The sequence below is a fragment of the Nicotiana sylvestris genome, chromosome 6 (genome assembly GCF_000393655.2).
Source record: "Nicotiana sylvestris chromosome 6, ASM39365v2, whole genome shotgun sequence".
NCBI classification, from domain to species: Eukaryota; Viridiplantae; Streptophyta; class Magnoliopsida; order Solanales; family Solanaceae; genus Nicotiana; species Nicotiana sylvestris.
Window position 1 is genome coordinate 203,909,111 of NC_091062.1, and position 16,261 is coordinate 203,925,371.

The 16,261-nt window shown below is 36.4% G+C and overlaps 1 protein-coding gene, 1 non-coding gene and 1 pseudogene across 3 annotated transcripts; 2 read left to right on the plus strand and 1 right to left on the minus strand.

The window, feature by feature from the left end:
* Positions 1–5,196: 5,196 nt before the first annotated feature.
* Positions 5,197–9,247, plus strand: LOC138870137 (protein FAR1-RELATED SEQUENCE 6-like). 2 transcript variants are annotated; one of them, XM_070147814.1, is made up of 2 exons: positions 5,197–5,325; positions 7,036–9,247. In XM_070147814.1, exon 2 carries the CDS (start codon positions 7,068–7,070, stop codon positions 9,069–9,071), a length of 2,004 nt encoding a protein of 667 aa, XP_070003915.1. In that variant the 5' UTR covers positions 5,197–5,325; positions 7,036–7,067; the 3' UTR covers positions 9,072–9,247. The 2 variants fall into 2 exon arrangements, with proteins under 2 accessions (XP_070003915.1, XP_070003916.1); XM_070147815.1 differs by lacking the exon at positions 5,197–5,325 and adding an exon at positions 5,358–6,143.
* Positions 9,248–9,886: 639 nt separating this feature from the next.
* On the plus strand, positions 9,887–10,082 carry LOC138872296 (U2 spliceosomal RNA). Its single transcript, XR_011400759.1, has one exon. It is a non-coding gene; the product is annotated as a U2 spliceosomal RNA (small nuclear RNA).
* A 591-nt stretch (positions 10,083–10,673) lies between these two features.
* Positions 10,674–16,261, minus strand: part of LOC104227805 (signal recognition particle subunit SRP54 2-like) — a 32,249-nt pseudogene continuing 26,661 nt past the window's right edge.

Here is a 16,261-nt window from a genome sequence, read left to right on the forward strand (position 1 = left end):
ATTTTCTTCATACAAAACTTTGGGTAGTTTATCACACTTCAAACCACATTTGTCTCGAATAAGATGTATAGTAGACCTCAACCATACACATTCTCGACTTGCTTCATGAATAGCAATTATCTCAGCATGATTAAAAGAAGTAGCCACGATTGATTGCTTAGTCGATCGCCAAGATATGACAGTGCCACACATGTAAACACATAACATGTTTGAGATCAAGCCTTGTGTGTGTCAGATAAATACCCCACATCGACATAACCAATAAGATCGGTATTGCAATCATTGCCATAAAATAAGCCCACACCGGTAATCCCCCTTAGATAACGCAATATGTGCTTGATTTCATTCCAATTTCTCCTTGAGCGGAGCTATATCTTGCTAAGACATTAACTGAAAAAGTTATGTCATGCCTTGTAGTGTTAGCAAGATATATTAGCGCACCAATTGCATTAAGATATGGTACTTTAGGACCAAGAAGCTCTTCATTATTTTCATGAGGTCAGAGTGGATCTTTATTTATATCGAGTAATCTCACAACCATCGGGGTACTTAATGGATGTGTTTTATCCACATAGAAGCTCTTTAAAATCTTTTTAGTGTATGCTGATTGAAGGACAAAAATTTCATCTTTCATATATTCAATTTGTAGACCAAGACAAAATTTTGTCTTTCCAAGATCTTTCATTTCAAATTATTTAAACAGTCTACTGCTTTAGGAAGCTCTCCGGGAGTTCTAATGATATTTGAATCATCAACATACATGGCAATTATAACAAATTCAAATCCATATCCTTTTATAAAGACACAAGGACAAATTGAATTATTCTTATACCCTTCTTTCAACAAGTATTCTCTCGGGCGATTATACCACATGGGCCCTGATTGTTTCAATCCGTATAAGGATTTTTGAAGCTTTATTTAATAAATTTCTTGGAAACCTTAATATGCTCCAAGACAATTTAAATCTTTCAATGATATCCACTATACGCATATCAAGTTTTTCATATATTGCCAGATTAAAACCTGAAGTGACTATATCCACTATAAGAGAACATGTCTCCATATAATCAATGTGAGGATATTTACTAATTTTCTTGTGCCACAAGTCGTCTTTATGTCTATCGACTTGAACCTTTCGCACAAGAACACATTTATACCTCAATTGACTTTATACTTTCAGGTGTTGGACTATCCGTCCAACTTCACATTTTTCAAGTGAAGTCAATTTCATTGTGTATTTTCTTATTTGTCCAATCTTTTATCCGTCCAAATTTCATGACAGATTTGATCTCAAGATCCTCGTCAATATTAATCATATTGAGCGCTACATTATATTAACAATATCGTCGACAATCATTTTATGTCGGTTCCATTATTACCCAATAAAGACATAACTTATTGAGATCTCTTTATTTCATTATTTTCAGGTACCTGAGCCTCTCCCATGAGGTCTTATGAAGTGTTATGTCGTGGTGCTCTTCTAGGGCACTTGCCTCCTTATTATGACCATTTTGAATATTTGCCCCTCTCCTTCTTCAAGGAGTTTTATCTTTGGAACCGATTGGTCTGTTACACTTCATGCGTGCCATAGACTCTGTCCCTCATGGACTTTATTCTATTTGGAGCATTAGCAGCTGAAATATGACATTTAGCTTTGGGTCAGCAAATGCGTCTGGCAATAATTTGTAAATGAATTATCACTTGAACTTCAAGTTTATATTTTCTTGTACGAGGATCTATATGTATTCATAATAATTCATTTCACGTATCACTTTCTCAGCTGCCCATTTTCTCCCCCTAATGTTGGGATCACCAACACATTTCCCAACCATCTTTGGGAACTCATCTTTGTGCATTTTGGTGGCATAATTAAATCATATAGCACATCCATATTTCTATATAGAAATTATTTGGTTCCTGACCCTGAACCGATTGTGATAGGGAGAAATTTTTATAACTTGGCTAGATGCGTACAAGTGCTGTTGTATATTAAATAATAAATCTCATACCCAAATTTCGTTTTTGGGAGTTTTGTTCTCATAACCAATGATTTAGCTATAATTGGAGGCATACAATTTCTGCTAAACCAACTTGGATTTAAACCAGTATTATTAAGATAAATCATCATAATTTATATTCTGGAATTGTGCTCTAATAATTTGAGCAAGCAATCTTGCAAAAACCAAACTGCAAGTTGATAACAAATGCACATGTGACCATAAAATAGATGCATCTATTAAAATCATATAATAGTAAACGGTCCACATGGCAGGTGACTGGGCCCATATATATATATATATATATATATATATATATATATATATATATATATCACCTTTTATTTCTTCCAGAAATCAAAGGATTCAATCTCAACCTTTAACTGGTATATCATGAGAATAAGCAGCACAAGAGAATTCTTGAAGAATCTTCTATTCTTCAATATGTGTCAATGTAATTCTTAATTAATTTTTCGCATCATAATTGAACCGATATGGTCAACCGGTCATGCCAATTAATATTTATTTTAGTAAATCTCTAGTTTACTTGTGGCATATGATTCCAGCATCATGCTTATATTTGTGTAGTACAAATAGAAAGAAGATCGGGTAACCTTTCATATTTACCCGGTATGATTATAGAAATATGAAGATATTCAATCTTCCTTTCATTTATAGTCTCAATATGCCAATCACTTTGACTTATATATTTGAAACTCAAAAAGTTTCTTTTGAGACTTTACAATATCAATGTCATGAATAAGTTTATTCATCCGGGTAGTAACAAATTAGTTTTTCCGGAGTTCTTAACAACTTTTGTACTACAAGATCTTTTATCATACCATTCATATGGTAAATGTCTCCTTCACTGAGAAAATTATATCATAATAAATTGTCATGGTCAAAATCATCATAAGCAAAATCATTTCTTGCTTTAATTTTGCCTTTAATAACTTTTATAAGGCATGACAAAATAATATTTGGCATATCACATGTACGCGACCAATGACATATTCATGTAACCACACAATAATATTTATTCTCTTTATTTTACTCAAACCTCCCTTAGAGGTGAGTTGTGTGGTATTCATATAATCATGAATTGCATGTCTTTATTCATTGCTTTTATCACATATTGCCACATTCAACTTTAGGAATGAGTTTGCATTCTCAATGCTTATCATAAGTCACATTCTCTTCAAGGAATGGATCATAATCAGCGACGTGCTTTATTATTTTCATACCAATTTGATGGTAAGCATTGCCTTCACATTTTGAAGGACTATTTTGAGAACCCTTATTGTTCTCCTTTTATAATCATAGTGATGATTATTATTATTTTGATATTTGGAACGCCCACGTTCATTGTTCAACCAATTGTCTTCATTGAAACTTATTATGCATTGTTATCACATTCACTTCAAGAATGGAACAAATCAAGTGGGACAATTTTCATGCCTTTTCATGAAAAATATATTATTTTTCTTTAGTCATCATTATATCATCAATATGGTACATTGGGACTCAACCCCAATGTCTTACCAATATAAAGGGATGTTAGGCCATAATAAATTGGGACTCAAACCCAACTCTTATCATTATGGAGCATCAGGACTTGATCCTCATGTCTTACCCTCAATCAATGACATAATAGGCTAAACAATATTGAGATTGATTCTCAAGCCTTAATTTCAATCACATGCCAAGAAAGTTATACACAACTAATTTGTAACTTAGCAAATCAAATTTGCTTTCTTAAATAAGTGTACAAATCTCAAATTAGTGTAAATTTTTATTAATTATTTGTAGCATCTATATGAAATACAACCGTTTGTAGTCAGAATATTTCTTCTAAATTCTATAAGAGTTTAAAAGGATCATAAAATCATTTTCATAATATTTATTGAGTTTCTCTTAAAAATATTGTTGTTTTCAGGGTATACCCTACCTATTGGATTTGATTTAACGCCATGACTTTCCTTCACTCAATTCAACCAAGCAATTAGTGAATAAATTTATCAAAAGTACACCTAACACATATATAGTACTAATACATAAATTCAGCATTTATATTACCTGAAAAGTGACATTATAGGTAACAACTTACCAGTTGTAGCTTGTGCATCATTCATATAAAATACTTAAAAATGGTAAGTCAGTAGCAAGCATTAAGTAGGTCATGGATACTCAAAAATACCTCTTTTAGTAATCATACTAATCATTGTTTGCTTTCAAATGATACGACCATAAATTATGAAGTATACTTTCAAATAGCTGGTTTGTTTTCCAAATATCATAGAAGTACTAATTAATCAACCTAGATAAAGATGTGAAGTATTTTTTGTTTTCTTCAAGATGATTTATGCTTTTAATCAGTATGACCAATTTTTTTTTTTTGGTACTATATGCAAGTGTAAAAATCCAAAAGGAAAAAAATATTCATCCAAGTAAAAGAAAATGTTTAAAGCGGCAGGACAGATTGAAGATAGTCAACACATAAATATGCATAGGACAATTTATATAAAATATCCTTGGTTACCATGACATGCATCATATCAACAATTAACTGCTACTATGATTTTCACATATAGAACTTCAAAATTTTTATTCCATTCATGTGATATAAAAGATGTAATACTAATATGTGCTTATGCAATACAGGTGTAGTACGAAGTTGTGTGCATATGAGATTTTAAAGGAATGACAAGTATAAGATAATCATACCTTCTTACCTTTCATTACTTACCATATGTAGTTTCTCTTTACATTTAACCATGTGATGATATGTATGGCTTCTAATTGTAATCTTTCCGGATGTAGAATTTTTTTTGTAGATATATATATACAATTAGTTAGAGACTCGTGCTGATAACATGTTATGAAATAAAAGCAATTTAGTAAAACATGAACAAGAAATAAAAGCAATTTAGTAAAACATGAACAAGAAATAGAGATAGAGAGAAGGAAGAGATTTTCTTCTTCAATTGTGTGTATTTTCCTATCTATTACAAGGCCTTTATATAGGCATGAAAAGTGAAGAAAATATGTCATGGAATATGTCATTGAACATAGAAAATATGTCATTGAATATGTCATTAACCATTTGAGAGAAAGATCATGGAGGAAGAGTAGACATCCACCATATTTTGATTTTTATCATAACACTCCCCCTTGGATGTCCATAAATAATGTGCCCAATAGTTATGCTGGACATTTTGTCTACTATTAGTGGGCAGCTAAGAGAGCTTAAACGCCGATCACCGTTTTTTGCTGAAAGACAAGAGGAAGCTCAGCCGATCACCGGAGGCAACGTCCGACAGTGGCTCCGGTGAGAACCTTTGTTTCTCCAAGTAGCAATTCTTTAGTTTCTGCTTCTCCTTTTGTCTAATCCCTCAGCTCACAGTGTTCAATGCTCAACCCTTCTTTAATTTCAACAATTGATCTTTATTTTAGGCTGTACATGCTCAATTGACCTAAGCCCATACTAATTTAGTGATTTTGATTGTATTTTATCATCTTTATCAAAACAGAACACAGGAAATGAAATTCCCGATGTTTGCCCAGATTGTATAGCTCCCTTATGGTGTATAGCTCCCTTATGGCGCTCTTAGTTAAAACATCAATTCCCGTTATTTTTCATCTGTAGAAATGGCTGCTTTCAATTTGCCATTGAGAAATGTAATTCTCCTTCCGTTTCAATTTATTTGAACCTATTTGACTGAGTATAAGGTTTAAGAAAAAAGACAGTCTTTTGAAACTTGTGGTCTAAAACAATTCCTAGATATTTGTGTGGTGTTAAATCATCTCATTAAATGTAATTTTAAAGTTAAATTATTTTCAAATCTAGAAAAAGTTCATTCTTTTTTAAACTAACTAAAAGGGAAATAGGTTCATCTTTTTGAAACGGAGGGAGTATATGTTTCGAGCACTTACTTGGAATCTTCTCATGAGTAACACTAGCGTGCTTGTGGTTTTTTGTGCCTGTATAGTTTTAGCTTATATTCATAGCATCTTTCTTTTTGATTTCATGTTGTTCCTATTTTTTTTTATGATTTCTGTGGTGATACTAATATTGTCTTCTTTGGTCTTTTTGTTTTCTTTAGCCGGGGTCTTTCGGAAACAGTCTCTCTACTCCTTCGGGTAGGGGTAAGATCTGCGTATACACTACCCTCCCCAGACCCCACTAGTAGGATTTTACTGGGTTGTTGTTATTGTTGTTGTTGTCATAGTTAATCTTCTTGAGAAGATTCTGCTTTTTGCTGTTATTACCAGAATGTTCATTCTTCAAATTTGGGTTTTTTTTCTTCATTCAAGGGTATTGATATTCTCGCCTATTTTTTTAAAGTGTAAATCAAATTTATTTTTATTTTTTTACATTTTTTGTTGTTCAATCTTTTATAGACTTTTGAAGAAATTTTGCTTCAGATGTTTGTCTATGTACCAAAAAGTAGATACAAGGGAAAGTTTCCTACTGATATGCTAAGAAGTAAATATATTGTTGAAATGGATCATTGTGAGCTGTATACTCTTCTTTACAACCTTATGGCTTTCTCAGGCCAATACGTTGAAACCTAGACCAGTGTAAGTAGAACTTTTTATATTGTAAAATAAGCAAACTCTAGTTAGAAGAATTCCCATAGAGAAACATTGTCCCAATAGCCTCGGCTTCTCATTTGTTCTGCAGTTGGGGAGAAATACGTCTAGAATATTTTTATTTTTTTTTGATTTGCACCGGGTGTCCGAGTCTCTTCGAGCCCCGACTAATCCCGGGGGTGCACAGGCCCTCGGCAAGGAGTTTCCTGCAAGTGCACCACGGTTAATTCAGGTTTTACCCAGTCCGATGGCCCTCAGAAATTGTTTGCACCCAGTGGGTTTCGAACTTGAGACCTTGAAAGGGTCTAGCATATTTCTTTATTGACATCATTATATAAAAAAGTTATTTTGGCTTTATCTTTCACTTTCTTCCTCCTCCACCCTCCTCTCCCAGGGTTGTCCCTGACCACCTTTGACGAATCCTCTTCTCATTGATATATTACAGAAATTGATGTTGATGCTTCTACAACATTCCAAATGGATGGTCTTTCACTCAATGCCGAACCCATCTTCGATGATGAAACTGAGGAATTCGAGATTGATGGGGAGTGTGCGATGACGGAATATGTTGGTCAATCTGGTATTATTGAAGGCGAAAATCCTGTTCCTCCGGCTGTTGGAATGGAGTTCGAGACATATGAGGATGTATATTACTTTTACAATTGTTATGCTAAAGTGCATGGATTTGGGGTCAGAGTGAGTAATACATGGTATAGGAAGAGTAGGGAAAGGTATAGAGGAAAACTAAGCTGCAGCAGTGCAGGATTTAAAAAGAAAAGCGAAGCGAACCGGCCCAGACCTGAGACAAGAACTGGCTGTCCAGCAATGATAAAGTTCAGATTGATGGAGAACAAAAGATGGAGAATAATTGAAGTTGAACTTGAACACAACCACCTCGTTAGTCCATCAACTGAAAAGTTCTATAAATCTCATAGAAACATCAGTTCGGGGAGTAAAAGGTCCTTGCAGATGGATGCTAATCAAGACATTCAGAAAATTAGATTATTCCGAACTGTCATTATTGATCCAGATGATGATCGAAAATTAAACATTGATGAAGGTGAATTCAGGAACACGATTGACCAGACCAACAACCATTTGATTCTTAAACCTGGAGATGCTCAAGCTCTTCACAGTTTCTTCACTGATCTACAGTTGGTAAACCCTGATTTCTTTTATGTAATGGACCTAAATGAGAAAGGATGCCTGCGGAATGTGTTTTGGGCGGAAGCAAGATTTAAGGCTGCATATAGTTATTTTGGTGATGTGGTCAGAATTGACACTGCTTGTTTGACCACCAAATACGAGGTTCCACTAGTGGTAATTGCCGGAGTTAACCACCACGGACAGTCTGTCCCACTAGGCTGTGGTTTGATTGCAGGAGAGACTGTAGAGTCATTTATATGGTTGTTAAGGGCATGGCTAACGTACATGGTTGGCCGCCCTCCTCAGACCATCATAATTGCCCAATCTAGAGCTATGCAAACTGCTATTGCTGATGTTCTCCCGCGGTCAGCTCATTGTATTTCCTTGTCACATATCATGAAGAAAGTTCCAGAGGAATTGGGCGGGTTGCATGAATATGAAGTAATCAAGAAAGCATTTACTAAAGCAATTTACCAATCATCAAGAATAGAAGAGTTCGAAGCAGCTTGGGAGGACATGATACTACACCATAGAATTAGGGACCATAAATGGCTCCAGACACTCCACGACGATCGTAAACACTGGGCCCCTGTCTATTTAAAGGATACATTTCTGGCAGGGATGGTTTCTGTGACACTCAGTGAGAGAGAGGCTTCTCCTTTTGATGAGTATTTGGCTAACCATACTTCCCTAAAAGTGTTCCTTAACAGCTATAACCAATGTCTGAAGGAAATCTATCTAAGAGAAGCATTGGCTGATACAGAATCAAGGAATTCCAGTTTTATGTTGAAGTCAAGATTTTATTTTGAAATGCAGCTATCTAAAGTTTATACGAATCACATATTTGAAAAATTCCAAATCGAAGTCGAGGGAATGTTTTCGTGTTTAAGCACAAGACAAGTAAGTATTGATGGGTCAGTTGTAACTTACATTGTTAAGGAACATGAAGTTGAGAATGTGAATGAGGCACGAGATTATGAGGTTACGTTGAATACAGCTGTTGCGGAAGTTCTTTGTGCTTGTGGTTTATTCAACCTGGAGGGTTTCCTGTGCAGGCACGCATTGTGTGTTCTAAGTCAGAACAGTTTCGAGGAGATCCCACCTCAGTACATTCTTTCACGCTGGAGAAAGGATATCCACCGTAGTTATATTCTTGACTATGGTTGCAATTTGATTGACACCAAGAATCCAGTCCACAGGTATGATAATTTGTACAAGTGTGCTGTGAAGTTGGTTGAAGAGGGGAGAAAATCGCGTGAACGATACAAGTTCACTTTAGAAGCTTTGGGTGAGATATTGAACAAAGTTAGTTTGCAAGATCATAACACTCTTTAGCTTTTTAAGAAGAGGTGAAATATGTAAAATAGAACAATGTGCATCATTCTTCAGGATTATGCATGCTTTGTAATGTGCTAATGTAGGCATGCTCATGTTTATGGATGTATGCACAGAAAATCTACACTATAATGTAAAATAGATCTGTGTTGATGATCTATCCTTATTTTTGGTCACTATTTGCACAGTATGCTTAGAAAATGAAAATATATAGCAAGGAATTATGCATTATATATGTTGATCAAGTTATTTTTTTGAAAAAAGAGTAGTAAAACTGAATAAAAAGCACAGTCGCCAGTTGTATCTTGCTTCTCTTCAACTTCTGCAGCATTGTTATCCTTTGAACATGAGGTCATTCTTATGAGAAGTTAAGACTTCTAAAATAAGCAAATACTTATTTACCTATATTAATTTATTTTCTTTAGTGTTATCAGCTTTGACGATTTTCTTCATGAATCATACTTGCTGGTGAAATAGAAGGATTCGTAGTACTCGCACTGAAGTCTTTATATACATGATTGATGGTGAATGTTAGACGCAAACTATGTGTAATTTAATAAATTTGTCGCTGAGGAAGATGTATTAATGTAATTTAATTGAATAAACCGTACAGGTTTTTAACCAAAAATATAAAATTTACTATGCATTCCAGATATTCAATTGGTCAGAAAACCTGATTTTCAGTTGTTTTTACACTTCAAAAAAGCAAGAAGGATATATTTTTTGGAGTGTCCAATTGTCCCACATCGGTGGAAGCTAAAATGTAGACAGCGAAGAGTTGCTATAAAAACGAAGGCCCGACTCCTTAGAAAAGCATACCTTTCTCGGCCTTTTGGCTAAGATCAAGTGTAGTATCTGTTCTTATCAGTTTAATATCTGATATGTGGGCCATCGGCTCACACGATATTAACTCAATTTTTTAAGGGGGAAGGCCCATCAGGATAGCTTGCTATCCGGGTCTTCACGCGTCGCTTTGGCTTTGCACTACAGCCATAGCCTGGCGCACCCCACCAAATCAAGCCAATATTTGAGTTAGCCCAAGCGTATATGGCCCAGTTCTATCCAAATTGATAAGTAAGGAAAACAAATGTTTTTGAGTAAGCCCATTGTCTTTGGTCCAGTTTTTCTTAGTGACTTGTAGTGTACTGCCACGTATTTCCAAATTATTAAAGGCCAAGAGCGAACTACAGTTCTTTATTTTCTAACATTAGTTGAAAGAATTAACTTTAAACATCAAGCAGTGCCTAAGTTACTTGTATTAACCTCCCATTTGATTTAATCCCTTCATTAAAAATTTGTTCTTGCTCGTAAGTCTTGTATCTAGTCACCCGAACTCAGCCCAAGGTTCAAGCAAAAAATAGTAGATAAAGGCACACACGATAACACAATAGCCAACCCTATGGCCTAGGCAAGTATTTATAAGGCTACAATCAGTTGACAAGCCCCAACTGACCTATGGCCTAGGCAAGTATTTATAAGGCTACAATCAGTTGACAAGCCCCAACTGACGGGCAACAAGTTAAGACAAAGTACAAAAACGTGGGCACACTTTTAGGCCATGACCAGCATGTCTTGGAAGAGGTTGCAACTGCCAACTGCTTCCTATGTGCTTGGCACTTGTTTTCCAACTGCTGCTTGTGCACAGTATGTATCTGATTTTCGCCCAGCTGCTTTGCGCCAAGGCTGGCATTGCGCCCAACCTTGTCTTTGACACTGCTCCGCGCCATTGCCACAGCTCACCGCCCACTGACTTAGCCGCACACGTTCATTGTCAAAGCTGTCTGCCCATGTCAAGTCTCCCCCGACTTGATCAAATCTGTCCGTATCATTTGCCTTTGCTTGTCCCGCCTTGCCTTGCCATGTCTTTGCCCCTGATTGACATGGCTTTGCCTTGCCATTGTTTTGCCAACCCGCACATCTAAGTAAAATGCGCTTTGCTTCCGTTCAAGGTGCGTTTGTCGAACCCCGCATTGTCCGTCATGCCGAGCAGCCCTTCATGATGTTGCCCCATTTTTCAGGTTGTGTGCCAAGGCCATCATGAAAATCCTTGTCACAACCCACACCTGCCGAGGACCTTTGTCAAGGGGCTAACACCTAGCTATTCGCATGATCCGGGATTGATTCATAAGCTTTGGATTGGAACTATCCAATTCTGCAATTATACCACAATTTTTTTTTTAACAAAAACAACAACAAACCTAGTATAGTCCCTCAAAGTGGTGTCTGGGGAGAGTAATGTGTACGCAGATCTTACCCTTACCTTGAAGGTAGAGAGGCTATTTTCGATAAGATACATAGCTAGGAGAGGGTGGTATAGTGTGTATGTAAACTTTACCCTTACCTTAAAGGTAGAGAGATTATTTTCGATAAGATCCCTTGGCTTAAGGAATATATATACTTTTTAAACAAGAGATCGTACTGAATTCTGAAACTAAATAAGGTTACATAAATTAGCTTAAAGAAAACCTCATTAGCTCACTTGCCTTCGTTGGTCATTGAGTCCATCAATGTCAGATATCCATTAAATTTCGCCCGGATTTCCTTTTCATTACCTTTTGGCAAAAAATCTGCACCAAATAGCATTGAGAGGCCCTATACTAAAGATAGAAATATAAACAATGGATAAAACAAATGATACCATGTCAATTCAAAAGGGAAAAAAGCATGCAGGAACAAATGTGGGTAAAACTTCCAATTAAACTAAGACTCCATTTGGAATCAAGTGCAGTTAAGAACTTTATCCATGAAAAGGTTATTTTACACGCATTATTTATCATGAACGGCACCCGCTCTCTCTTCCATTTGATACGACGATATTACTATCTTAAATAGAAGGAGAGCCTTGAAGCAACAATAAAATTATCTCTGTATGGGGAAGCAACCACCAATGCTTGCATTAGGATAGGTTATCTTCATCACGCCCCTTGGGATGCAACCCTTTCCTGGTCCCACGTAAATACGGGACGCCATGTGCATCGAGCTGCCTTTTTTTTTTTTAAATCACAATTCTTTACTACTTTTAATTCTATAGAAATTCTGACCTAGAGTACATTAATTGCCTAGTTGAAGTTTACAACTGCTTGAAGAAGTTGAAATCAACCAATTCAAAGAGAGCCTAAAACAATCAGCAAATGTTTTGCTCAAGTACTTAGACATTTAATTATATAAATAAGTTTTGAGAACACGGAAAGAAAAAAAGAAAAGAAAAAATGCAAACAAGCATAAGAGATTCACACTGCAAGAAGTATGAACATAAAATCATTTGGGACTTTTTGAACACTCTATTTTAAGTTGGCTCCATTTAAATGAATCGCTGAAATAATGACTAAAAATGACAGCTCGGTGCACTAAGCTTCTGCTATGTGCATGTCCGGGGAAGGGCCAGACCACAAGGGTCTATTCTAAGCAGCCTTACCCGGCTCCCCTTCGATCCACGGCTAAAATAATGACTAATTTTTAGAAAGCAGAATGATTAAGAAATCTGAAAACCGATGACCTGTTACAGAAAATATGAAGAAAGAGAAAAGATTTGCGAAACTTCCAGGAAGGGGGATCAGAGATTAAATAAGCTAGCATACCTGGCCGATAGGACCCATTTTAAGTATGCATTGAAATAGCTCATACAATATTCTCAAGGTAGGCTTTCCTTGGGACAGCTTCTGAAGAAGCTCAGGCTGTTGATCCGTCAAGACCACTTCATTTAGCTTGTCCATGAAGCCAGACCAGTCGCCAATGCCTGATAGAAATTGATGTACAAGGACAAAGGGGGTTAGCGACGTCAAGTGCCTCAGAGATTTTACGTCAAGTGCCTCAGAGATTTTACGTGGAAAACACCTGGCTCAAAAGGTGAAAAAACCACGACCTACTACTCAGTAGGATTTTTCCAAACTTCCACTAAAATCACTGAGCCAAAACAGCATTTACAAAATTCTTTGTAAACCTAAGGATTAACTCTAATCCCGTTGTAGCACACAACCTCAACTGTTGTGACAACTTCAAGTTAGCCTATAACTTGAACTCTCAAAGTACCTAATACAATTGCTTCTATGAAAGCTGGAAAGGTACAACTTTGAACCACCTACTACAATTGAACTAGAATAAGAAAAAAACACAATGGAACTGGTTCTTCTATCTCGTTCAAGTAGCTTCAAGAGTGCACACTTGAATCACACACGAACTGCTTGCAAAAATCCTTGCTATTTTGCTCCCAATTCACGTTTAACTTTTGCGTTTTTGTGCAACACTTGTAATGTGAGAACATCCTGCAATTTATAGAGTTAGTAGATGAAGAAATAACTAGAGTTCTGATGCAACTCTTCCTTAGTGGAAGAGTTCTAGTTGATTTCAACTTCTAACTCCTTCCCTATCTTGGATAGTGTTCTCTTTGATTAAGGAGTCCTTCTCCTTATCAATTATGCAACCTTTTCGATCAGGAGATATTAAATACACCAAGTTAAGCTTATCTCCTTCACGTGCAACTCACATGCTCGAATTTGCCCGTTTTTGTGCACCTAAGGGATGGACCTGGTTCATCCTGAGTTCCTTTGTCAATCTTCAAAACTAACCTTTACTTGGGCCAACACACCAGTTCCAATAAATGTAACGGGACTTTTTGTTGGAGCAACTCTGCACATTAGAAGAGAAACAAAAAAAATACATCTTATTTATTCCCAGAAAGAGAGACCACAATATTTCTTCAAGAGTCCTGTTCTTTCTTTCAACTACTCCATTTTGTTGAGGAGTCCTAGGGGCAGAGAAGTTATGATCTATACCATTTTTATCACAGAATTCAACAAACTTAACATTTTCAAATTCAGTTCCATGATCAAACCTAATGGATGCAAGTTGATTTCCTAATTGTTTCTGAGTTTTTCTAACAAAAGTAGTAAACATGTCAATTGCTTCATCTTTAGATGTTAGAAATAGTACCCAGGTAAATCTAGAATAATCATCAACAAGTACCATTACATATTTCTTTCCACCTCTGCTCATGGTTCTCATTGGACCACAGAGATCCATATGGACCAGTTCCAACAACTTGGTTGTGCTTACCATTTTCTTGCTTTTGAAAGAGGATCTTACCTGCTTTCCCCTTGCACAAGCCTCACAAACTTTGTCTTCCTTGAACTTGATGTTAGGCAGCACTTTCACCAGATCCTTGGAGATTAAGTTGTTGAGTTGACTCAGACTTGCATGTCCAAGTCTCTTGTACCAAAGGAGGGGATCATTGTCCAACACACTTAAGCAAGTGAGTTTATTTTCTGAAAGTGTGGACAAATCTACAATGTATGTATTGTTTACTCTTTTTCCCTGTAAAACAATCTTGTTAGTGGTAAGATTAATCACAAAACATTTGGTAAAGGTGAATGCTACCAAGTTACCTCTATCACACAATAGTGATTGTCTTATTAGGATGTATTTTAGGCCATCTATCAAGTAGACATTCTCAATAGAGTGAGAATCAATCTTACCTATCTTTCCAACCCCAATGATCTCACCTTTCTTCCTATTTTCAAAGGAGACATTACCTCCTTTGAGGTCCTCAAGTGAAAAGAACTGGTTCTTGCTTCCTGTCATATGCTTTGAGCAGCCACTATTCATTTACCATATTTGGCTGCTCCCCTTCACTTGGACCCGCAAAAGAAAATCAGGGGTTAGTCTTAGGAACCCAAACTAGTTTGGGTCCCTTTCTATAGGCAAAAGAATGAATCAGATTCTTTTTAGCCCAACCTGGCAGTCTATTTTTCCTTTGAATAAATTTTTTGTTCTTTTGACTAATCTTTTCTTTTGCAATACATTCAGATTTATAGTGACCAGTTTTACCACAATGTGTGCAAATTATGTTCTCAGGAAGTGTGAGGTACTTACTTTTGGGATCCCACTTAGGTGCAGGGGTCCCGTAGCCAAGTTCTCTCTTATTGCTACTATGGTGTTCATGTAGCCATGAAAGTGCATCGGAGGACCTATTCCATTTACAGGTTCTGTCTAGCTCGTGCTTAACCTTGTTTAAATCCTCCTTAAGGACTCTTATCTGCTCATCTTTTTTGTACAACTCATCTTTCATTTTTCCAATATTTTCTTCTAAAGTGAGTTGTGTGTGATCAGCTTTCTTTTTGCCAGTTACTAATTTCAATTTTAGATTTTCAAATCTAAGCTCTAGGATAATGATGTCAAGTTCATGAACCTGGTTCTTTAACTCACCATTTTTACTTTCACTTTCACTAGCCCTAAGTCCCAGATTTTTGCACTTAGCTTTAAAATCACACACTCCTTAGACAGTTGTTCCTTTTCATTGTTTAGATCCTCAAATTCATCAATGAATTCCATGAGTAACTCAGATAGCCTTTCTTTAGACAAAAACTTAATCTTGTCTTTGAGATGAATTATACTTACCTCAGATTCCTCATCGGATTCCCCAATTGCCATAAGTGCTTGTTCATCTCCATTTTCACCCTCTGAGTCCTCATCTGAGCTTTCTCCCCAGGCAGCAACCATAGCCTTTGTTGATCCTTTGTTCTTCTTGGGTTGAACCTGTTCCTTCTTCATGTTCCTTCGTTCAGCTCTTTCCTTCTTCCATTTAATTTCCCTTTGAGAGCAGTTTTTGATGTGGTGATCAGTATTCCCACACTTGTAACACCCCTCATTAGTTTGTTTTTCAGGAACACTTGGTTTGTTGTAGCTTCCACTTCTTGAAGGACCCTTTCCTCCCATTAGGTACTTCTTGAAGTCCTTTGTGATCATGGTCATTTCATCCTTCTTTAGATCCGCATCTTCAGTGATTCTGAATGTCAGGCTCCTTTCCTTCTTGGGTGCATCCATCTTCATGGTTTGCCTTCTAAGTTCATAGGCAGTGAGATTTCCAATTAGCTCATCCAACTTAAGAGTGACAATGTTCTTTGATTCCTGAATGACAATGATTTTGCTTTCCCAAGTGGCTGGCAGAACCCTTGTCAAAATTTTCTCAACTTTGTCTTCTTCAATAATAACCCTTCCAAGAAACTTAAGTTCATTTGTTAGTGTGATGAACCTTGTATACATCTCCTGGATGGTTTCCCCTTCCTTCATGATGAAATTCTCATATTGATAATACAACAGTGTTCATCGGGACCTCTTCACTTGAGGTGTTCCTTCATGAGCCACTTGCAATGTGTCCTAAATTTTCTTAGCAGTGGTACAACTTTGAATTCTAC